At 39.7% G+C, this 21,247-nt stretch overlaps 6 protein-coding genes across 9 annotated transcripts in view; all 6 read right to left on the reverse strand.

Moving 5' to 3' along the window:
* Window positions 1-7,575, reverse strand: part of LOC140280332 (uncharacterized) — an 11,696-nt gene extending 4,121 nt beyond the window's left edge. Inside the window, exons 1-2 of the mRNA XM_072375638.1 lie at window positions 7,165-7,575; window positions 4,155-4,166 (exon numbers count right to left, since the gene is read on the reverse strand). Of these exons, the coding sequence (XP_072231739.1) occupies window positions 4,155-4,166; window positions 7,165-7,547 (395 nt within the window). The 5' untranslated portion in view covers window positions 7,548-7,575. The remainder of the gene's footprint in view (window positions 1-4,154; window positions 4,167-7,164) is intronic.
* The window catches only part of LOC140280324 (complement C1q tumor necrosis factor-related protein 3-like), a 25,990-nt gene extending 11,930 nt beyond the window's left edge, over window positions 1-14,060 (reverse strand). The window contains exons 1-5 of one of the 4 annotated variants that reach the window (XM_072375629.1): window positions 13,823-14,060; window positions 13,654-13,716; window positions 3,494-3,556; window positions 2,138-2,269; window positions 1,528-2,063 (exon numbers count right to left, since the gene is read on the reverse strand). In XM_072375629.1, the coding sequence (XP_072231730.1) occupies window positions 1,783-2,063; window positions 2,138-2,269; window positions 3,494-3,556; window positions 13,654-13,716; window positions 13,823-14,003 (720 nt within the window). In that variant the 5' untranslated portion in view covers window positions 14,004-14,060 and the 3' untranslated portion in view covers window positions 1,528-1,782. Of the gene's footprint in view, window positions 1-1,527; window positions 2,064-2,137; window positions 2,270-3,493; window positions 3,557-3,933; window positions 3,988-4,131; window positions 4,359-13,653; window positions 13,717-13,822 lie in introns of those variants that run through there. The other 3 variants (XM_072375630.1, XM_072375631.1, XM_072375628.1) reach the window with 3 other exon arrangements.
* On the reverse strand, window positions 259-620 carry LOC140279710 (histone H4). Its single transcript, XM_072374871.1, has one exon. It carries the CDS (start codon window positions 618-620, stop codon window positions 309-311), a length of 312 nt encoding a protein of 103 aa, XP_072230972.1. The 3' UTR covers window positions 259-308.
* Window positions 10,413-10,794, reverse strand: LOC140279749 (histone H4). The gene has a single exon (XM_072374918.1). The coding sequence runs from the start codon at window positions 10,791-10,793 to the stop codon at window positions 10,482-10,484; it is 312 nt and encodes a 103-aa protein (XP_072231019.1). The 5' UTR covers window position 10,794; the 3' UTR covers window positions 10,413-10,481.
* Window positions 14,061-18,371: 4,311 nt separating the features above from the next.
* On the reverse strand, window positions 18,372-18,758 carry LOC140280328 (histone H2A). The gene has a single exon (XM_072375634.1). It carries the CDS (start codon window positions 18,756-18,758, stop codon window positions 18,372-18,374), a length of 387 nt encoding a protein of 128 aa, XP_072231735.1.
* Window positions 18,759-20,557: 1,799 nt separating this feature from the next.
* LOC140280330 (histone H4) lies at window positions 20,558-20,969 on the reverse strand. The gene has a single exon (XM_072375636.1). It carries the CDS (start codon window positions 20,938-20,940, stop codon window positions 20,629-20,631), a length of 312 nt encoding a protein of 103 aa, XP_072231737.1. The 5' UTR covers window positions 20,941-20,969; the 3' UTR covers window positions 20,558-20,628.
* Window positions 20,970-21,247: the final 278 nt, after the last annotated feature.

Raw genomic sequence — 21,247 nt, forward strand, 5'->3', positions numbered from 1 at the left:
ACACTGCTTGGTATTAGAAATTGTGGGATTACAAATCACAGCTTTCCAACCGTAACTGTGAAGGTTCAATTTAAGCTTCTGCAAGATGTCAGAAACTTGAGTGCAAGTCTTTAAAGGCTGAAGATCAGTCATTACAATTTCAAATAATTTAGAATATTTTTTTCCAGTATTAACCAGAAAATTTTCTTATGTAGGTATCATACATCAATGAACAGAAATAAACGTAAAATAGGTCTGAGCTCTTCAGGTAAAGGTGGTTGGCTCTGAAAAGAGCCGTTGGGTTTGTTTGGAGCTGGTTCAGGATCAGTTTAACCTCCGAAGCCGTACAGAGTGCGGCCCTGCCTCTTGAGCGCGTACACCACGTCCATGGCGGTCACAGTCTTCCTCTTTGCGTGCTCGGTGTAGGTAACAGCATCACGAATAACGTTCTCCAGGAAGACCTTCAACACACCACGGGTCTCCTCGTAGATCAGGCCGGAAATACGCTTGACTCCGCCGCGGCGAGCCAGGCGGCGGATGGCGGGTTTGGTGATTCCCTGGATGTTATCACGGAGAACTTTACGGTGACGCTTAGCGCCTCCTTTACCGAGTCCTTTGCCGCCCTTTCCTCTTCCGCTCATATTTACGATCTTTTTATAAATTCAAAGATGAACTGGTTTCTGCGAGGCACGCGCTCTGTATTTATCTCTGAACTGCGGACGTAAAGGAGGGAAATGGGCGGGATTTCGGTGGGCGGAGCCAACGTTAACGGGCGATGACAGAGACAGAGTATCACTTTTATTTGTCAGACTTGCTTTACAAACATTTCACACTCTTCATCCAAGTGTCACAGGGATATGTGCGGAGCCACTTCTCCTTTGTGAAAGTATATAGGGTCACACAAAAATGATGAATAAAATACTAAACAATAACATACATACATATTAAATATGACAACAAACTAAACATGAATAGGAAAATACTTCATATGTTACTGTGAAATAACTTGATTAATTACAGAGCAAATATTTACAAAATGTCATCTGATATATATTGATATTAACTGTTAAGACAAATGTTATGGTGGCGAATTGTTTTGCTATATACTCTGTATTATTATTAGATAATAAAAACATCATTTTGAGATAAAAATACATAATTATGAGATGTATGTGTGAGAACTAATTATGGGTTTTCAGCGCCTCATAACAGAAGGAAATGGACAGTTAAATAAATACGACTGAATGAATGAATATGAGTAATTTAATTTCAGAGGTAAAATTAAAACAAGCCTGATCAGTTTTCCAATTAAAAGACCAATTAAAGCTGTAACCCTGACTCTAACCTTACTGTGTGAAATGACCTGTTGACCCTTTGCAACATCGGGCGTCTTTGACTTCTTCATGTTAAATAGATAAATGTTTCCACCTACATCTCTCAATGGGAAAGATGTTTCCTCACATTACTCTGATGTTACATTTGATTTTCTGATTTCACTCTGTTGACGTGTATGTTTGAAACAAATGAAGAAATATTCTCAGACGTTGCTGCTTTGACACATTTATTCTTTATTGAGAAAACGCAGAATAAGAAAAATAATCCCTTTGAATCATGAGAAGTAATAAAACAGCCACATTTTCCATTTATATTCATCATTATTTGCATTTTGATTTGGATTAAGAGACAATTTCGTCAGACATAATTATTTTGATTGCAGATGATCAGATAAATGTCAGATTAATATGATTAAGGACAACAGGAACCTGCAGATCATCTTTCAGAAACAGAGAAACTGTTTTTCTCTCACATGATAAACAGCAGATGACCGCTGAAGGTTGTGTGGTGATTATGATCGTCAAATAATGTTGAATGAGGCCACTGTTGTACAAATACTTCATCTCCATTCTCCAGAAGCAGTGTAACAGCATTAGAAGACTTTCCAAAATGGGACGACTTCTTTTCATATGCGAGGAAGATTCTCTCCCCGTTTTTCATCAACATAGCACCTGCACCATATCTGCTACCATGTGCACCTATGTACCACTCAAAGTGGTAGGCTCCTTTCACCGGTGCAGTGAAAATACCTGCAGGATGTTTGTTGTTTAATGATAAATCAAATCTGAAATTTGCTCAGACTTGTTGTGATATATATTGTTACCTGTTTTTTGGTTGTACGCATTTCCAATGTTTGTTTCAACATGTCTGAAGACCAACGTACTGAGAGACTTAAAGGGTCCATATGTTCTTCTATCATCAACCGACAGAGAAGCTGAGAAAGCCACCTGACCGACTGTTAAAGAGAGAATATCAATATTTAAGATGCTATTGAGTCATACTTTCATCACAGTTATGACAGCAAAACACATTTCTTTGTTATAAAGGGTCAAAATAAATAATATTTTAGCCACTTTCATGGATCTATAAAATTATGAATATTTCTAAACATAATGACACACGGGGGCCTCACGATGTGGACAGTTTTACATCACTGCCAGATTTAAATGAATGTACGGTTCAGCTGAAACCAAATGAAGGTGTTACGTTGAACTTGTAACTGTTTTGCTGAATCTAAATTTAAACATAACACAGAAATAATCAGTTTGAAGAGTTTCAGTCAGGATTCAGAGTGCATCATAGCACAAAAACAGCACTGGTGAAAGTTACCAATGATCTCCTCTTAGCTTCTGATAGCGGACTTGTTTCTGTGCTTGTCCTGTTGGATCTCAGTGCTGCATTTGATACGATCGATCACAGCATTCTGTTACAGAGATTTGAACATGTTATTGGGATTAAAGGAACTGCATTAGGCTGGTTTAAGTTAGATTTATCTGATAGATTCCAGTTTGTTCTTGTAAATGAAGAATCTTCCTCACACACCAGAGTAAGGCATGGAGTTCCTCAGGGTTCTGTGCTTGGACCGATTCTTTTTACTTTATACATGCTTCCATTAGGTAACATTATTAGACAGCATGGCATAAAGTTCCGTTGTTATGCTGATGATACTCAGCTGTACTTATCTATGAAACCAGATGAAACCAATAAGTTGGTCAGACTACAAGCATGTCTTAAAGACATAAAGACCTGGATGACTCAGAACTTTTTCCTTTCTGGTACCTTGTGGTGGCCCCTTTCCCCTCGCTCCCCCACTCCTGTAGGCCTCCCTGATACAGTCACCTTGTGCTGGTAAAACGCTTCAGTTTAGCAACATCTTTTTTAGCATATAGAGAGTATACCTTTTGATAAAAGTCTTATTTTTAAGCTGAGACCTCCTGTTATTTAACCAACGTAAAAACTGAACATTGTTTAAATGAAATTCAGCTCTCTGCTCCCTTTTTCCTTAGAACATAAGAACCTGTATTCAGTGTGGTATTCTCTGGGTGAAGGTCCCAGAGTGGCATTGTCAGGGCTGTACAGCTGCCCCGGTCACACTTAGAGTTAAGGATGGCTCAAATAATCATGAAACATCCCATAGTTATGGGAACCAATCAGAGTGATCATGATTTCCTTTCAGTACCTTCCAGCTGCTGCTTCAGCTTGTTAGTCTCAGTCTCCTGTCCCTTCAATTTTGTGTCATAGTCTGTAAAACATCAAATTAGTTTAATTACATTTGAAAAAATATGTTGCAAATATTTTCATTGTGTTGACAAAGCTTAGAGACCCTCTAATATGTGAGCAGCATTCAGGCTTTGGATCCAAGAAATCGCAAATTTGTCCATCAGAGAGAACATTTTCCAAACTAAAGATCATTTTAACTTCATATTAATCCTCATTAAAGTGATGCAGATTAAAATCAATACAAGTAAATGAACACAACCAATAATCACAATAAAAAATCTAACTATATTCTTAATATACCTGCAACATGTACCTACACAGTCATGTAAACAACGAGTTTCAAGCTAACAGTTCAAAGTTTGATTGGCTTAATCAGAGATGTGGTTATTTCCTCGTTACCTTCCAGCTGCTTCTTCAGATTCTTGATTTCAGCTTCCTGTCTGTCACACTTTGCTGCATTTTGACAAAAAACAGCATGAATGGCTTTTTAAATTTTAAATTTTGCTTAATTTCTAGCCAGTAAAATACAAAATAGTGATATCAATGTAACACAGTTTTGGCTCCTACGTTCCTTCATTATGTAACAAAACACTGTACCTGCACTCTCTTTTTTCAGGAACTTTAGCTCCAGCCTCTGTTCGGTCAACGAGGCGATCATCTCTCTCAGAGCAGCATGGACGTCCGGTGAAAATGACTGCTGCAGTGCCAACGCCTCCGTCTGATCCGTGGAGACGGAGAGGACCACAAGAAGCAGCGGGAGAAACAGAGTCATCTTCATTCTTTCTCTGGAAATCTCAACACCTCGACTGTGTCACCTGCAAACCTGAGAGGTTTTTATAGCTCGAAAAAAGAGGTGTGAGGATGAGGGAGCTAAGATTAAGATCAGGTGACTTTTTTTGGTCAAATTATTCAGTTAAGAATGTGTTTGCTAGCACAGAGGAATGCCCTCATGCAACATAATGAACAATAAACAGTCAGTTTGTTAAAGGCTCCGACCACATTTTCCCCCAATAAGCCACAGAGCCCCCACTGAAATGGTTAACTGTCCACAGCACCAACCAAAAAGTTCTCTAGGTGTTGGGGAAGCTGGTGCTGTCCTTTGGCCCGTTCACAGTTTAAAACTCAAAATGACAGAGATGAATAAACTTAGTATAATTTTTTATTAAAGGTAGGGGAAATTAAAGATTAACAGCCTTTTTTAAACAGGCTACTCTGTACTCTGGCTACTTCCACAGAACTAGAAAGTATAAACCAGCTCATCAGTTAATAACTGTGAAGTCAGTACACACAGTTTTTTTTAAAGTACAATCTCAGTTTAAAAGAAGCATGCCACCTTTTAATCTAAGTAGGTTTTACATGTTCAACAATGAGGAACCATTCAGAGTATACATAAGAACCAGAAAAACACCAACCTCAGTTCCAGTAAATGTTGATCACTGAAAAAGATGGTAAGATGGTTCAGATCTGATCAGACCTGTTTTTCAGGCCTAAATGATCACAATATAATAAAACCTGTAAAAAGGAGGGTATCTCTGCACTTTGCAGGGATTTGTTTCTGTTGGTTCACTTCAAGGCATGACCTCCTACCTGCACTTTGCTGGTTCCCAATCAGGTGTGAAGTGGCCAAGATGAAAGTCATCTCCACCAAATCTGAGGTCACAGTTCTCAATCAGAAAACGATGCAGTGCTCCTTTCCTGGTCGGGGTTGGCTTTTTGCCTCAAGCTGAGGAGTTTATAAATCTCAAGATCTTGTTCACGGGTGATGGCAAGAGAAAGCAAGAGATGGACAGACAGATCAGGGTTTCGTCAGCAATATTGAGGGTGTTCTGAACCATTGCTGTGAAGAGGCAGCTGAGCAGAGTTGTGATGCTTCTGATGAACTGGTCTAACTTTGTTCCAACCCTCAATGGAGGGATTATACATCCTTTATAGCCTGGGAAGGCCTTAGCATCCCCAGGAGGACCTGGAAACGGTCACTGGGGAGATGGATGTCTGGGTTTTCCTCTTGGGCCTGTCACCTCTTTGACCCAACCTCAGATAAGTTAGGGGAACTTACCTGAGAAAATTAGGGGAAGTCGATGGTTGATAGTTCCTTCTTAAATCGGTTCGGAATCTTATTATTATTTATATGGTTATGAAAAGGACTCTAAACCCAAAGTTTGTTGTGTTTTGACAGGAAACAGTTTGTTATGAAAAATGTTATCAATTATATATTTATGTTTATGCATTTGGCAGACGCTTTTATCCAAAGCGACTTACAGGTGGGCAGGAAGGATAAGGGGGTCTTGCCTAAGGACCTCTACTGGAGACAGTACCTTTCATGCAGGGGATTTAAACCCAGGTCTCCCTCATGAAAGGTGGCAATCTTACCACTACACTATCCCAGTTAAGTTCAGGCCACTTGTATTTGGAGAGAGATCATATGTGTGCAATCCATATGCAGAAAAATGTGCTGTGAAGGACTGATGGAAACTCATTACATAATGTTTCCTCAAACTTTTGGTATTCATTTTGACTAACAGATAGCTGATTAGTGACCAACAGTTGCCAACAATCAAAGTCAGGAAAAATATGGTGAAATTACTCTGAGAAAAAGGTTTTTAAAACGTTACATCTCAGTTTGAATAAATCCTCTCACCTGTTAATATGAGTAAGTTTTGCTTAGTAAAAAATGAGGAACCATTCAGAATATAAAAACATCAAGAACCAGGAAAACATCAACCTCAGTTACAGTAAAAGCTTGTTGATCACTGAAAAAACATTATGTCCAGATCTGGTCAGACCTGTTTTTGTACACCGTAGTCACAGTCTAATACATGACCCGACTGTTATCTAACTGACACTTCAACATGACACTTCAACATATCCAATAGATTACAAGCAACAGTTTGATGTATATTTTACAGCTGCGACTCTGGTGGTACTTTGGTTTGTCCAGAACTGACACATTTGACAGAGTTTGGGTTGTCTACCTGGTGGGAAAGTATACCAGCACACTAAGAAATGGTCATGTTTAGGGTTGTGGGTTACATGTAGGGATGTCATGAAACTAGAATTTAAATCAAGTTCATTTTGACATTTTTTTCCACCTCAGTCACAAGCCAACTTATATCCTAACTGTTACCTCTCTGATGGTACTCCATAGCGTTTTATTTCTTGTTAAACAATGAGTTTACAGAGTGACGAAAGCGCTCCCGCCTTTTTTCCCCTCTGCCCGCCAACTTCGAACAAAGACAGGTCTCCATAGAAACAACGTCCGGCAGCTGAACCAATCAGAGGCGGGAGACGGCACAGTGGAATTTGCATGAAAGCTGTTTGAGGGAAGAGTTTTTCTTTACCCCATTTCTGAAGCATGCCTAAACCCGTCAATTCAGTGGCCGTTTACAAGTCTGGCTTAAACTTTTGACAAGCGGATCTTAGTTCCTCCGGGTGAATATTAAAAGAAAGAAATAAAGTGCACAATATTAAACAGTAGTCTTTTTCACACATAGGTGAAATAAATTCTGCATTTAATTACTTATAGAGACAACTGTCAATAGGTGAAATTATTTAGAGACGGTTTTACTCTTTGAGAGGTTTGTGTGGCTCTTAAAAGAGCCGTTGGGTTGGTTGTAGTTATCGGGTGTTTACTTGGCCTTGGCAGCCTTCTCGGTCTTCTTGGGCAGAAGAACAGCCTGGATGTTGGGCAGCACGCCGCCCTGAGCGATGGTGACTCCCCCCAGCAGCTTGTTGAGCTCCTCGTCGTTGCGGACAGCCAGCTGCAGGTGACGGGGGATGATCCTGGTCTTCTTGTTGTCGCGGGCAGCGTTTCCAGCCAGCTCCAAGATCTCAGCGGTCAGGTACTCCAGAACAGCCGCCAGATAGACGGGAGCTCCGGCACCGACACGCTGAGCATAGTTTCCTTTACGGAGCAGCCTGTGGACACGGCCGACGGGGAACTGAAGCCCGGCCCGGGAGGAGCGGGTCTTTGCCTTTGCTCTGGCTTTGCCTCCGGTCTTTCCTCTTCCAGACATAATGCAACTTTACTTTCAAACGTTCAAATGAAAAAACAGTAACTAACGTTGAATGCCAGCGAATATATACTACAGCAGCTGCTCGTTCATTGGTCAGATTGGGCGTTAAAGTAATTGACCAATCACAGAAGAGCTCACATCGAACGTGCATATCATTAACAAGACTCTCCTCCATGCCTGAAAATTCGAAATCTCAAACTGTTACTCAGTTTCTTCCCACATTTAGGCTTGTTTGTTATTGTTTACAGCACTACATCGGAACAAAAAAATAATAATATATATATATATACACATATATAAGATGGTTCAATTTTACCTTCCTCTAATTTTCCTGCTTTCAAAAATTCAAATCTATTTTTCCTTCTGCACTTGTTCATTGTTTTAATGTCCGTTTTCCTGTTGTTTTTTGTTTAAGTTGATTCAAGTCAAATGTGTAAAATAAAAAACACTTGATAAAATATTCAAGTAATGTATAATAAAGCACAGTATTCTAAATCTTAGATAAAAGCATAAAGGCAACTATCAAATCAATTAATAGAACTGCTTGTTTTAACCCAGGTAATTTTCTTCTCAAATAATCCAGTCTGTGCTGCAATGAGAAAACTTCATCCTATCAGAACTATTTCAGCTCTGTGTCCTTCAACTCTCTGTAACAGGTGGTTCTTCTTTAGAATTACAGGAAGATTTGCTGTAGTGATTCTGTTAACTAATGGATATAAGGAACGTTAGCAAATAAAGTTTAACAATATTTATTAAATACAAACCTAATTCGGCCCAACATAATCTGACACATTACAAGCTCTTAGCAACATCTGAATGACCACATGGCGACCAAACCTGCTTTTAAAAAAAGGAAAAGCACAGCACTGCACACCGGTGTACACACGACAAATCACTGCAAGTTCAACAAACCCTTTTGGTTGTCACTGCAGAAAGTACCGAGAAATGTAGGGAAAGTGACCAGATTACAAACAAACAAAGTTTAAGTAGTTAGTTCTTACATCTGTAGCATACAGGGAAAAAATTACGATGGACCAGGAACGGAGTAACTACAGAAAACAAAATAAAACCTAAAACAAAAGGACAGCAGGTATGATAACACAAGAATACAAAATTCCACCAGCAAAGAATTTTAATTCATACTCTAAATAAATGCTTAAAAGCACAACATACCTGTTGTGTCCAACTCCCACATCCAGTCATTCATTCATTCTCTGCTTGGATCAGCACCTGCCACTCAAAGTACTTTAAAAAATGCAACCAGTACATATGAAAATTCATCACAGAAACATATTTACCCAAAATGGGCATTTCCTCACGCTGCTGTGGGTCCAGCAACACTCTGACCACCCAACAGGAAACTGGCAAAGTGCCACTTCCCCTTTTATAGGGGCACAGCCTTGAGTTCAGAGCCCCATGGTGCCACCTGCAACAATTCTATGAAAGATCTATTTGGAATTACATCAAAAGTCAGTGTAAGTTTACACTGAAAACTACAGAAGACATAGAAACCTGCTGGCATGAATTTGATGCATTAAACATGTTTTTCAGGAGTGTTTCAAGCAGCTTGTTTCTCTGGGTTGACAGAATAAACTAAGTCGTAGTTTATGCTTCAATGTCATTTCGACGTTAAAGAGCAACGCGTTCCCTCAACGCAGAACTTCGAATGCTCAATGAAGACATGTTTTAAATTAAGCGAAAAGGGATTTTCCATTCAGGAAGTTTAACCTCTGCCATCAGTTTGCCATCTTCACATGGTAAGATATTAGAAATGTTGAAAGTTGCTCTAATTCTGGTCGCTAAGTTTCTAATTCTCACCGTCTTGTTGCCTGTGATTAAGTTTATTTAGGAAGACAGCCATTACGCTTAATCAGAAATTAATTGAACAAGTTTCTGGTTATCATGCATATTTACCGTAATTATACATGAAAAACGATGTTTCCAAACAATTTTGTCACAAAATATGACAGGCATCTAACAGGCTGTTTCCAAACAAACATCTGACATCAGTTGTCTCTTAACAATCTCATTAGTACCTTGTGGTCACTATCAGGTAACTGGTGTGTGTGTTTGTGTCAACTTACATGTAACTAAGCTGCTTGTTGTGTGCTCAGTTACTGCGTTTTGCAGCCCTGTGTTGAGCTAATGTGAAACATTTACATTTCACTGTTTGCGAAATGCAGTCTCAGTTTCTAGTTAGTTTCTTATGTCAGTCTCTGCAGGTCATACATTGAGAGCTTCAAGCAGTGAATTGTTTCCAACAGGACTCCTTTCCTTTCTGATGTTATGTTAAACTGTGAATATCTTGTAATTTTACACCTAAACAGTGACTATATTGTATATAATAACTATTTCCACAGTTCCCAGCTGTGCTTCTGTAGGCTATTCCAATATTCCATATTTTGATTAATTGATAAATAAGTCACAGCAGCAAGCCTGTGGATATAGGGTTAGGATACATATTCACTTGTTCTGCAGGGTAGTTGCCATAATTCGTAATTAATATGCAGCTTCTCAGAAGATTCCGTTTTAATTTCAATTTATTACAACTGAAAATGCTCTATTAATTATTAGTGGGTAGCTATAGTTTGAAACACTACATTTTCCAAACTCCCTTCTTTAATACATTAAGCTAAAACTATATATGCTTTGATTTCACATGGAATCAAGAAGTTTCTACAGAATTTCAGAAATTTTGTAGAAACTTTAGTCTTTAAAGGCCGATGTGATGAAGCTTGAGAATTTAGAGAAGTTCAAAGAGAGGATTTCGTTTTTATTATTAATTAACCAGGGAAAAAAAAGCTTATATAGGTCTAGTTGAGCATTGAGACTGTATCATAGAAATAAAACTGAAACAGGTCTGAGCTCTTGAGGTAAAGGTGGGTGGCTCTGAAAAGAGCCGTTGGGTTTGTTTGGAGCTGGTTCAGGATCAGTTTAACCTCCGAAGCCGTACAGAGTGCGGCCCTGTCTCTTGAGCGCGTACACCACGTCCATGGCGGTCACAGTCTTCCTCTTTGCGTGCTCGGTGTAGGTAACAGCATCACGAATAACGTTCTCCAGGAAGACCTTCAACACACCGCGGGTCTCCTCGTAGATCAGACCAGAAATACGCTTGACTCCGCCGCGGCGAGCCAGGCGGCGGATGGCGGGTTTGGTGATCCCCTGGATGTTATCACGGAGAACTTTACGGTGACGCTTAGCGCCTCCTTTACCGAGTCCTTTGCCGCCCTTTCCTCTTCCGCTCATGTTTACGATCTTTTTATAAATCAAAGATGAACTGGTTCCTGTGAGGCACGCGCACTGCATTTATCTCTGAACTGCGGACGTAAAAGAGGAACGCGGGCGGGGTTTTCGCTGGGCGGAGTTTCGGTGGGCGGAGCCAAAGTTAACGGATGACAGAGTCAGAGTATCACTTTTATTTGACTTGCTTTACAAACAATAACACGAAAGTCTGTGAATTGGGAAGTCCTGTGAAAAATTTAATTTTGCTGTCATCAAATTGTGAAGCATCAAGGGTCCTTCAACTCACTTTCTAGTCCATGAATTTTATCTCTGAGTGACTGACATTTGATGTTTAAATATTCAATCTTTTTATGTAATGAGGCAATGTCCTTGTGTGTCTCCTCTGTCTGGATCTCAGTACCTTGGACTCCAGTTTCAGTTTGTACCTCTGTTTCACAACTTTTATCCTTAAAGACTAAATCAGTGTGAGGTGCGACAAAAATAAGAACTGTCATTACTTTCTTATTGGTCAGAGTATATATCTGATCCATATCATATATATATATATATATATATATCAGAGCTATATCTGATTTCAGTGTTCTGCGAGGCCAGTATCAACCCAAACTTTCAAGTTTACCGAATCAGGTTTAATAAAAAAAAATTGGAACTGATAATAACAACTATAGTCTGACTGTGGTGTAGACATTTGTAACAATGTGAGATATTTGTTTCCCAAATTAACTTAAGAGTTGGCATAATTCAAAACCTTTCAAAAGTCGTTATCACAAGCCCTCAAAACAAAGAAAGAGTTTCATGTCAAAATTCTGAGATACAAACACATAATTATTAGATTTAAAGTGACGATTATGACATAAAAACTTATAATTATTAGATAAAAATAGATTTATTAGAGTTGAGCCGGATGCTTGGCTGAAACGAATATCCGGTACGGATAAAGCGCTTTTGTCGAGTACGAACATTATACAAGTAATACGAGTTAATATCTGATTGAATGAAAATCTTCACACAGCGTCCCTCCCTACACATGCCTCTCACACGGAACAGCTCAGTCACTCAGGTTTAGGGTTTCTTCAGCTTCAACTTTGTTTTTACTTTGGTTTGTAGTTACTTATAACCGGTAGAGTTCTGGTAAACGTGGGTTCGTTCAGACTTGAACCTCTGCCTCTGCCTGTCGGAGATTTTTCTTTTTCTAACTGTTGGTTTCCTCTAACCATTTTTTTTAATTCACGCAGTGTTTGACACTGTCTTGCTGTAATTCATGAAAAAACAAAGGTAGTAGTTCTGTTAATAGTTTGTTTGCTATTATGACCAAAACCGTTGATCTGAAGCTCAATGCTGATGCTGTCCTGTAAACAGTTTTCTAATCAGCAATAAATAAAACTATTTCTGATCAACCCACATCAACTGCATGCTTAAAATAACAAAATGGTTAAAGCCCCGCCCGTTTCAAGACAACCCGACCCACTTCCATGTTAAACCCCGCCCATTTCCGGGTTAGGCCCCGCCAACTCCGTGTACAGATAATTCATATGGTTAAGAGATACAGATACCGATACAGATAATGCTGTGCTTGCTCATCCCTAATATTTAAGAGACAAAAATACATAATTATGATATGTATATATGTGTGAGAATGAATTATGTTTTTTTTTATGGCAACAACGGGTGGCAGGGGTTTGCAATACGTCACAAAAGCAAGCTGTTACCTGCCTTTAAAAGTCAGATTACACACTGTAACTGGGTTACACTGTCTCTAACCTTACTGTGTGAAACGGAGAAATAATAATACATAAATTGTATTTTTTTTCTCTCAGCACAAAGTTTTATTGTTCTCCTTCTGTTGACCCTTTACAACATCGGGCGTCTTTGACTTCTTTGTGCTAAATAGATAAATGTTTCCTACATCCCTCTATGGGAAAGATGTTTCCTCACATTACTCTGATGTTACATTTGATTTTCTGATTTCACACCGTTGACATGTATGTTTGAAACAAATGAAGAAATATTCTCAGACGTTGCTGCTTTGACACATTTATTCTTTATTGAGAAAACGCAGAATCAGAATAATTTTGAATCATGAGAAGTAATAAAACATTCATAATTAATTCATCATAATTCATCATTATTTGTATTTTAATGCAGATTTGCATTAAGAGACAGTTTCGTCACATAGAATTATTTTGATTGCAGATGATCAGATAAATGTCAGATTAATACGATTAAGGACAACAGGAACCTGCAGATCATCTTTCAGAAACAGAGAAACTGTTTTTCTCTCACATGATAAACAGCAGACGACCGCTGAAGGTTATGTGGTGATTTTGATTGTCATATATTCTTGAATGATGCCACTGTTGTACAAATACTTGATCTCCACTCTCCAGAAGCAGTGTAGCACCATTAGAAGAACTTGTAACATGGTACCGCTGATGTTCATATGCCAGGAAGATTCTCTCCCCGTTTCTCACTAACACAGCGCCTGCAGCATTTCTGCCACCATTTCCATATACGTACCACTCAAAGTGGTAGGCTCCTTTCACCGGTGCAGTGAAAATACCTGCAGGATTAATGTTGTTTAATGATAAATCAAATCTGAAATTTGCTCAGACTTGTATTGATATAGTTTATTACCTGTTTGTTGGTTATAGGCATTTCCAATGTTTGTTACGACATGTCTGAAGACCAACGTGCTTAAAGTGTTAAAGGGTCCATAATACCTCTGGCTGTCAGTCAGAGCAGCTGAGAAAGCCACCTGACTGACTGTTAAAGAGGGAATAACAGAATTTAAGATGTTTTTGAGTCATACGTTTATCAAAGTGATAAAAACATAATCAGAGCTGTGATGATTTCCACATGTTACCTTCCAGCTGCTTCTTCAGCTTCTCGATTTCAGCTCCCTGACTCTCAAACTTTGCTGCATTTCCTGAAAAACACAACATAAATGAACATAAATAAATCTTCTTTTTTCACCCAGAAAAAATACAAAATATGGCTCCTTCATTCCTTCATTATGTAACAAAACACTGTACCTGCACTCTCTTTTTTTAGGGACCTGAGCTCCAGCCTCTGTTCGGTCAACGAGGCGATCATCTCTCTCAGAGCAGCATGGACGTCCGGTGAAAATGACTGCTGCAGTGCCAACGCCTCCGTCTGATCCGTGGAGACGGAGAGGACCACAAGAAGCAGCGGGAGAAACAGAGTCATCTTCATTCTTTCTCTGGAAATCTCAACACCTCGACTGTGTCCCCTGCAAACCTGAGAGGTTTTTATAGCTCGAAAAAAGAGGTGTGAGGATGAGGGAGTTAAGATTCAGATCAGGTGACTTTTTTTTACCAAAACTATTCAGGTAAGAATGTGTTTGCTAAAAGAAGCATGCCACCTTTGAATCTAATTAGGTTTTCCATGTTCAACAATGAGGAACCATTCAGAGTATCCGTAAGAACCAGAAAAACACCAACCTCAGTTCCAGTAAATGTTGATCACTGAAAAACATGGTAAGATGGTTCAGATCTGATCAGACCTGTTTTTCAGGCCTAAATGATCACAATATAATAAAACCTGTAAAAAGGAGGGTATCTCTGCACTTTGCAGGGATTTGTTTCTGTTGGTCTCTTCAAGGCATGACCTCCTACCTGCACTTTGCTGGCTCCCAGTCAGGTGTGAAGTGGCCAAGATGAAAGTCATCCCCACCAAATCTGAGGTCACAGTTCTCAATCAGAAAACGATGCAGTGCTCCTTTCCTGGTCGGGGTTGGCTTTTTGCCTCAAGCTGAGGAGTTTATAAATCTCAAGAACTTGTTCACAGGTGATGGCAAGAGAAAGCAAGAGATGGACAGACAGATCAGGGTTCCGTCAGCAATATTGAGGGTGTTCTGAACCATTGCTGTGAAGAGGCAGCTGAGCAGAGTTGTGATGCTTCTGATGAACTGGTCCAACTTTGTTCCATCCCTCAATGGAGGGATTATACATCCTTTATAGCCTGGGAAGGCCTCAGGATCCCCCAGGAGGAGCTGGAAACGGTCACTGGGGAGATGGATGTCTGGGTTTCCCTCTTGGGCCTGTCACCTCTTTGACCCAACCTCAGATAAGTTAGGGGAAATTACCTGAGGAAAATTAGGGGAAGTCGATGGTTGATAGTTCCTTCTTAAATCGGTTCAGAATCTTATTATTATTTATATGGTTATGAAAAGGACACTAAACCCAAAGTTTGTTGTGTTTTGATAGTAAACAGTTGTGATAATGCTGAAAAACAGTGTAAGACTAGCTTGTCCCACTTTGTGTGACAGCTAATGGTGATCCTTTTAACAATAAACAACAGTTCTTGTTTCCTCATATAAAATTAGCTCAAGAATCAATAATGGAAATAATCAAGAAGAAGCGCTAATAATGGTATTGTTATAAATAAATCTTATTCATTTCTATCCTCAATTAAATTGAAGTAAGACGTTGATGTGTTGACATTCAGATGGGCCCAGCACTGCATCAAAGGTTAATGATAAAATAGAAAAGATGAGCCGGATAACAATTGCAGCTTTTGAAAAATGTTATCAATTATATATTTGTGTTTATGCATTTGGCAGACGCTTTTATCCAAAGCGACTTACAGGTAGGCAGGTAGGGTGACTGGAGACAGTACCTTTCATGCAGGGGATTTAAACCCAGGTCTCCCTCATGAAAGGTGGCAATCTTACCACTACACTATCCCAGTTAAGTTCAGGCCACTTGTATTTGGAGAGAGATCATATGTGTGCAATCCATATGCAGAAAAATGTGCTGTGAAGGACTGATGGAAACTCATTACATAATGTTTCCTCAAACTTTTGGTATTCATTTTGACTAACAGATAGCTGATTAGTGACCAACAGTTGCCAACATTCAAAGTCAGGAAAAATATGGTGAAATTACTCTGAAAAAAAGGTTTTTAAAACGTTACATTTCAGTTTGAATAAAGCCTCTCACCTGTTAATATGAGTAAGTTTTGCTTAGTGAAAAATGAGGAACCATTCAGAATATACAAACATCAAGAACCAGGAAAACATCAACCTCAGTTACAGTAAAAGCTTGTTGATCACTGAAAAAACATTGTTATGTTCAGATCTGGTCAGACCTGTTTTTGTACACCGTAGTCACAGTCTAATACATGACCCGACTGTTATCTAACTAATGACACTTCAACATATCCAATAGATTAGAAACAACAGTGTGATGTATCTATTAAAGCTGCGACTATGGCGGTACTTTGGTTTGTCCAGAACTGACACATTTGACAGAGTTTGGGTTATCGACCTGGTGGGAAAGTATACCAGCACATGAAGAAATCGTCATCTTTAGGGTTGTGGGTTACATGTAGGGTTGTCATGATACTAGTATCTCAAAATGATACATTAACAATCCCAAGTCCTCAGACTTTGCCTCCGAAATGGAGGACATGTCAGCCGGATTGAGGACATCCTCAAAGTATTCCTTCCACTGTTCAACAATATCCTCCATTCGTGTCAGCCGTTCGGCAACCTGGTCAAGCACAACCTGGGAAGGTCCCTGCTTTCCCTTTCTGAGACATCGAATGGTTTGCCAGAACACCACTGAAGTCAAACTAAAGTCCTTCTCCATAGTCTTCCCAAATTTGTGAAGCACCCTCGTTTTAGCTTCAGCAACTACCAATGCTGCAGCCATTTTACCTTCTCTGTACCTGTCTTCTGCTTCAGCTGACCCCCCGGACAACCAAGACCTTTTCTTCACCTTGACATCGTCCCTCACCACTGGCCTCCACTATAGCAGCTCATCAGACATGGGCTAACACCCCCGACAACACAGCTCTTAGGATCATGGGAATACTCGAACACCTCAACCATGTTAAGGTGGTGAATCAATGGAGGACTACAGAGGAAAATATTCAATCTATGTTTTGGTGAAGAGGAGAGGAGATTATAGATAAACGGGCATTTTTTCAGTGGCAAAACTAGAAAACCAGCACTGGGAAATTGCATTCATTATAAACTATACTACCAAAAGTGTTCATTCACCCTTCCAAATTTCTAATAATTTAATAAACTTTAAAGTCTGGGTCTGGCGGTTCCCAAGAGAAGGGTACTTATCTGGCTGCATTGTGCCAAGTGTAAAGTTTGGTAAAGGGGGGATTATGGTGTGGGGATGTTCTTCAGGAGCTGGGCTTGGCCCCTTAGTTCCAGTGAAATTAACTCTGAATGCTTCAAAGTTAATTTCATACCGAGAGATTTTGGACAATTTTATGTTCCCTACTCTGTGGAAACAGTTTGGGGATGGCCCCTTCCTGTTCCAACATGACTGTGCACCTGTGCACAAAGCAAGGTTCAGAAAAACATGGATGAGCCAGTTTGGTGTGGAAGAACCTGACCTCAGCCCGATAGAACACCTTTGGGATGAGTTAGAGCAGAGACTGTGAGCCTTCTGTCCAACATCAGTGTCTGACCTCACAAATGTGCTTCTGAAAGAATGATCAAAAAACTCCCATAAACACTCCTAAACCTTGTGGAAAGCTTGCCCAGAGGAGTTGAAACTGCTAGAGCTGCAAACGTTATATTGAACCATTTGGATTAAAAATCGGATGTCAATTAAGTTCAAATGTGTGTAAAGGCAGATGAGTGAATACTTTTGTAAATACTGTGTATTTTTAAGTTAAGGACACTTTTGTTTGGAGAGAGTTCATTTGTGTGTGCAAGCCACAGACATAAGAATGTGCTGTGAGGGAGTGATGGAAACTCATTACATAATGTTTCCTCATACTTTCGGTATTAAATTTCTCTAAAAGGTTGTACATATCTGTCACAGTCAGTGGCCAACAATCAAAGTAAGAAGTTTTTAAAAGTTACATTTCAGTTTGAAAAAAATGCTCTCAACTGTTAATATACGCAAATTTTGTTTGATGAAGAAAGAGGAACCAAATATGAAAACAAAGTACCAGGAAACTATCAACCTCAATTACAGTAAGAGTTTGTTGATCACTTTAAAAAATAAAAAAGGACATGTTCAGGACTACACAGACCTGTTTTTTTTTTTTCTTTTTTCCACCTCAGTCACAGGCCAACTTATATCCTGACTGTTACTTCTCTGATGGTACTCCATAGTGTTTTATTTATTTCTTGTTAAACAATGAGTTTACAGAGTGACCAAAGCGCTCCCGCCCTTTTTCCCCTCTGCCCGCCAACTTCAAATAAAGACAGGTCTCCATAGAAACAAGACCTTACCGGCCAGCAGCTGAACAAATCGGAGGCGGGGGACGGTACAGTGGAATTTGCATGCAAGCTCGATGAGGGAAAAGCTTTTCTTCTAAGCCTATTTTTGTTCCTCCGTGTGTATATTTAATGAAAAATATAAATAAAAAAAGTGCACGATATTAAACAGTATTCTTTTCGAAATTTAGTTTAAATAAATTCTGCATTTATTTACTTTTAGAGACAACTGTCAATGGGTGAGATTCTATTTTTCTGCTAATCTACATCCGTAATATTATTGCGCTGAAAACGGTAATAGTTATAGACGGTTTTGCTCTTTGAGAGGTTTGTGTGGCTCTTAAAAGAGCCGTTATGTAGTTATCGGGTGTTTACTTGGCCTTTGCAGCCTTCTCGGTCTTCTTGGGCAGAAGAACAGCCTGGATGTTTGGCAGCACGCCGCCCTGAGCGATGGTGACGCCGCCGAGCAGCTTGTTGAGCTCCTCGTCGTTGCGGACAGCCAGCTGCAGATGACGTGGGATGATCCTGGTCTTCTTGTTGTCGCGGGCAGCGTTTCCAGCCAGCTCCAAGATCTCAGCGGTCAGATACTCCAGAACAGCCGCCAGATAGACGGGAGCTCCGGCACCGACACGCTGAGCATAGTTTCCTTTACGGAGCAGCCTGTGGACACGGCCGACGGGAAACTGAAGCCCGGCCCGGGAGGAGCGGGTCTTTGCCTTTGCTCTGGCTTTGCCTCCGGTCTTTCCTCTTCCAGACATGATATAACCTTTCTTTCAAACGTTAAAGTGAAAAACGGTAACTAACGTTGAATGCCAGTGACTATATTTTACAGCAGCTGCTCGTTCATTGGTCAGACTGGGCGTTAAAGTAATTGACCAATCACAGAAGAGCTCAGGTCGAATGTGCATATCATTAACAAGACTCTCCTCCATGCCTGAAAATTCAAAATCTCAAACGGTTACTCGCAGTTTCTTCCCAAATTTAGGCTTGTTTGTTATTGTTTACAGCACTACATCAGAAAAAAAATTAGATGGTTCAATTTTACCTTCCTCTAATTTTCCTGCTTTTAACATCTAAAGTCCAATTTGCTTTAATGTCCGTTTTGTAAATAGTGCTTTTTTAAAAAAGTTTTAAAGTTTAAAGTTGATTCAAGTCAAATGTGTAGAAAAACACTTGATAAAATAATCAAGTAATGTATAATAAAGCTCAGTATTCTAAATCTTAGATTAAAGTGTAAAGGCAACTCATCATTGTCATCAAATCAGTGAATAGAACTGCTTGTTTTAACCCCAGTAAAAAAATTCTTAAATGATAAGCAACCTGAAATGATCCATTCAGTCTGTGCTGGACTGAGAAAGGTTAATTTAAGGAGGCCAGTTTGTCATCCTATCAGAAGTCTTTCAGCTTTGTGTCGTTCAAATCTCTGTAATAGATGGTTCTTCTGTAGAAACAGAGCAAGATTCGCTGTAGTGATTCTATTAAAGATCTATTTGGAATTAAATCAAAAGTGACCAATCAGTGCCAGTTTACACCAAAAACTACAGAAGACTAAGAAAAGAGCTAGCATGAATTTGGTGCACAAATACATGTTTTTTCAGGAGTATTTCAAGCAGCTTGATTCTCTGGGTTGACAGAATAAACTAAAGGGATCCCTAGTGCAGATCAATCCCAGGCAAAAGAGGGATTTTCCATTAAGGAAGTTCATCCAAGTCAGACCACTGCCATCAGTTTGCCATTTTCACATGGTAAGAAATTAAAAATGTTGAAAGTGTGCTGTGAAAGTTGCTTTAATTCTGATTGCCAAGTTTCTTATTCTCATCGTCTTGTTGCCTGTAATTACATTTATTTAGGAAGACAGCCATTATGCTTAATCAGAACTCAATTGAACATTTTAAGTCAACTTACATGTAACTAAGCTGCTTGTTGTCTGCTCAGTTACTGCGTTTTGCAGCCCTGTGCATTGTGCAGTGTTGAGCTAATGTGAAACATTTACATTTCACTATTTACAAAACGCAGTCTCAGATTACAGCACTAATTTTCCAGAATGAGATTTCCATTTTTGTTGTTGGACAGCTGGAAAGGTCAGCTGCAAGTCTCCCATTAGTCTTCGGATGTCACCTGCACACAGATTATCTCGACTTTGACATTAATACATCTGGCAGAAACACAATAATAAGCATCTCATTGAATGAAATGCTATAATTGCTAAAGACTTTTTATTTCAGTCTCTGCTGGTCATACATTAAACAGGAACTTCAGTATTTTTAAATCTGGACCTTATTTCTGGCATGAAATACGTTTATCTGCTCACCGAGAACAGTTTGGTGAAAGTCTGTATCCTTTGGAAGCTAAACTCAAACCATATAGAGTGAATGGGGAAAGATGTAGTCTCAAAATGAAACTGCATTTGTCTTTATATTTCACCAAAACTTTAAGGCGATGTATAGATACAATTTAGAGCAGTTTAAAAAGCTTTTTTTTATTAATAAACCATTAGAAAAGCTTATGCAGGTCTACAGCATTGTTACTGTATCATAGAAAAACTAAACCAGGTCTGAGCTCTTCAGGTAAAGGTGGGTGGCTCTGAAAAGAGCCGTTGGGTTTGTTTGGAGCTGGTTCAGGATCAGTTTAACCTCCGAAGCCGTACAGAGTGCGGCCCTGTCTCTTGAGCGCGTACACCACGTCCATGGCGGTCACAGTCTTCCTCTTTGCGTGCTCGGTGTAGGTAACAGCATCACGAATAACGTTCTCCAGGAAGACCTTCAACACACCGCGGGTCTCCTCGTAGATCAGGCCGGAAATACGCTTGACTCCGCCGCGGCGAGCCAGGCGGCGGATGGCGGGTTTGGTGATTCCCTGGATGTTATCACGGAGAACTTTACGGTGACGCTTAGCGCCTCCTTTACCGAGTCCTTTGCCGCCCTTTCCTCTTCCGCTCATGTTTTCGATCTTTATATAAATTCAAAGATGAACTGGTTCCTGTGAGGCATGCGCACTGTATTTATCTCTGAACTGCGGACGTAAAGGAGGGGAAATGGGCGGGGTTTCGGTGGGCGGAGCCAACGTTAACGGACGATGACGGAGACAGAGTATCACTTTTATTTGTCAGACTTGCTTTACGAACATTTCTCACTCTTCATCCAAGTGTCACAGGGATATGTGCGGAGCCTCTTCTCCTTTGTGAAAGTATATAGGGTCACACAAAAAAATTATGATTAAAATACTAAACAATAACATACATACATAT

This window comes from Leuresthes tenuis, unplaced genomic scaffold (assembly GCF_036924035.1).
Source record: "Leuresthes tenuis unplaced genomic scaffold, fLeuTen1.0.hap1 SCAF_21, whole genome shotgun sequence".
Classification (NCBI taxonomy): Eukaryota; Metazoa; Chordata; class Actinopteri; order Atheriniformes; family Atherinopsidae; genus Leuresthes; species Leuresthes tenuis.

Excerpts from the sequence above, each read along its gene's own strand:
- LOC140280330 (XM_072375636.1), bottom strand. The coding sequence starts at position 20,940 with ATGAGCGGAAGAGGAAAGGGCGGCAAAGGACTCGGTAAAGGAGGCGCT.
- LOC140280328 (XM_072375634.1), bottom strand. The coding sequence starts at position 18,758 with ATGTCTGGAAGAGGAAAGACCGGAGGCAAAGCCAGAGCAAAGGCAAAG.
- LOC140279749 (XM_072374918.1), bottom strand. The coding sequence starts at position 10,793 with ATGAGCGGAAGAGGAAAGGGCGGCAAAGGACTCGGTAAAGGAGGCGCT.
- LOC140279710 (XM_072374871.1), bottom strand. The coding sequence starts at position 620 with ATGAGCGGAAGAGGAAAGGGCGGCAAAGGACTCGGTAAAGGAGGCGCT.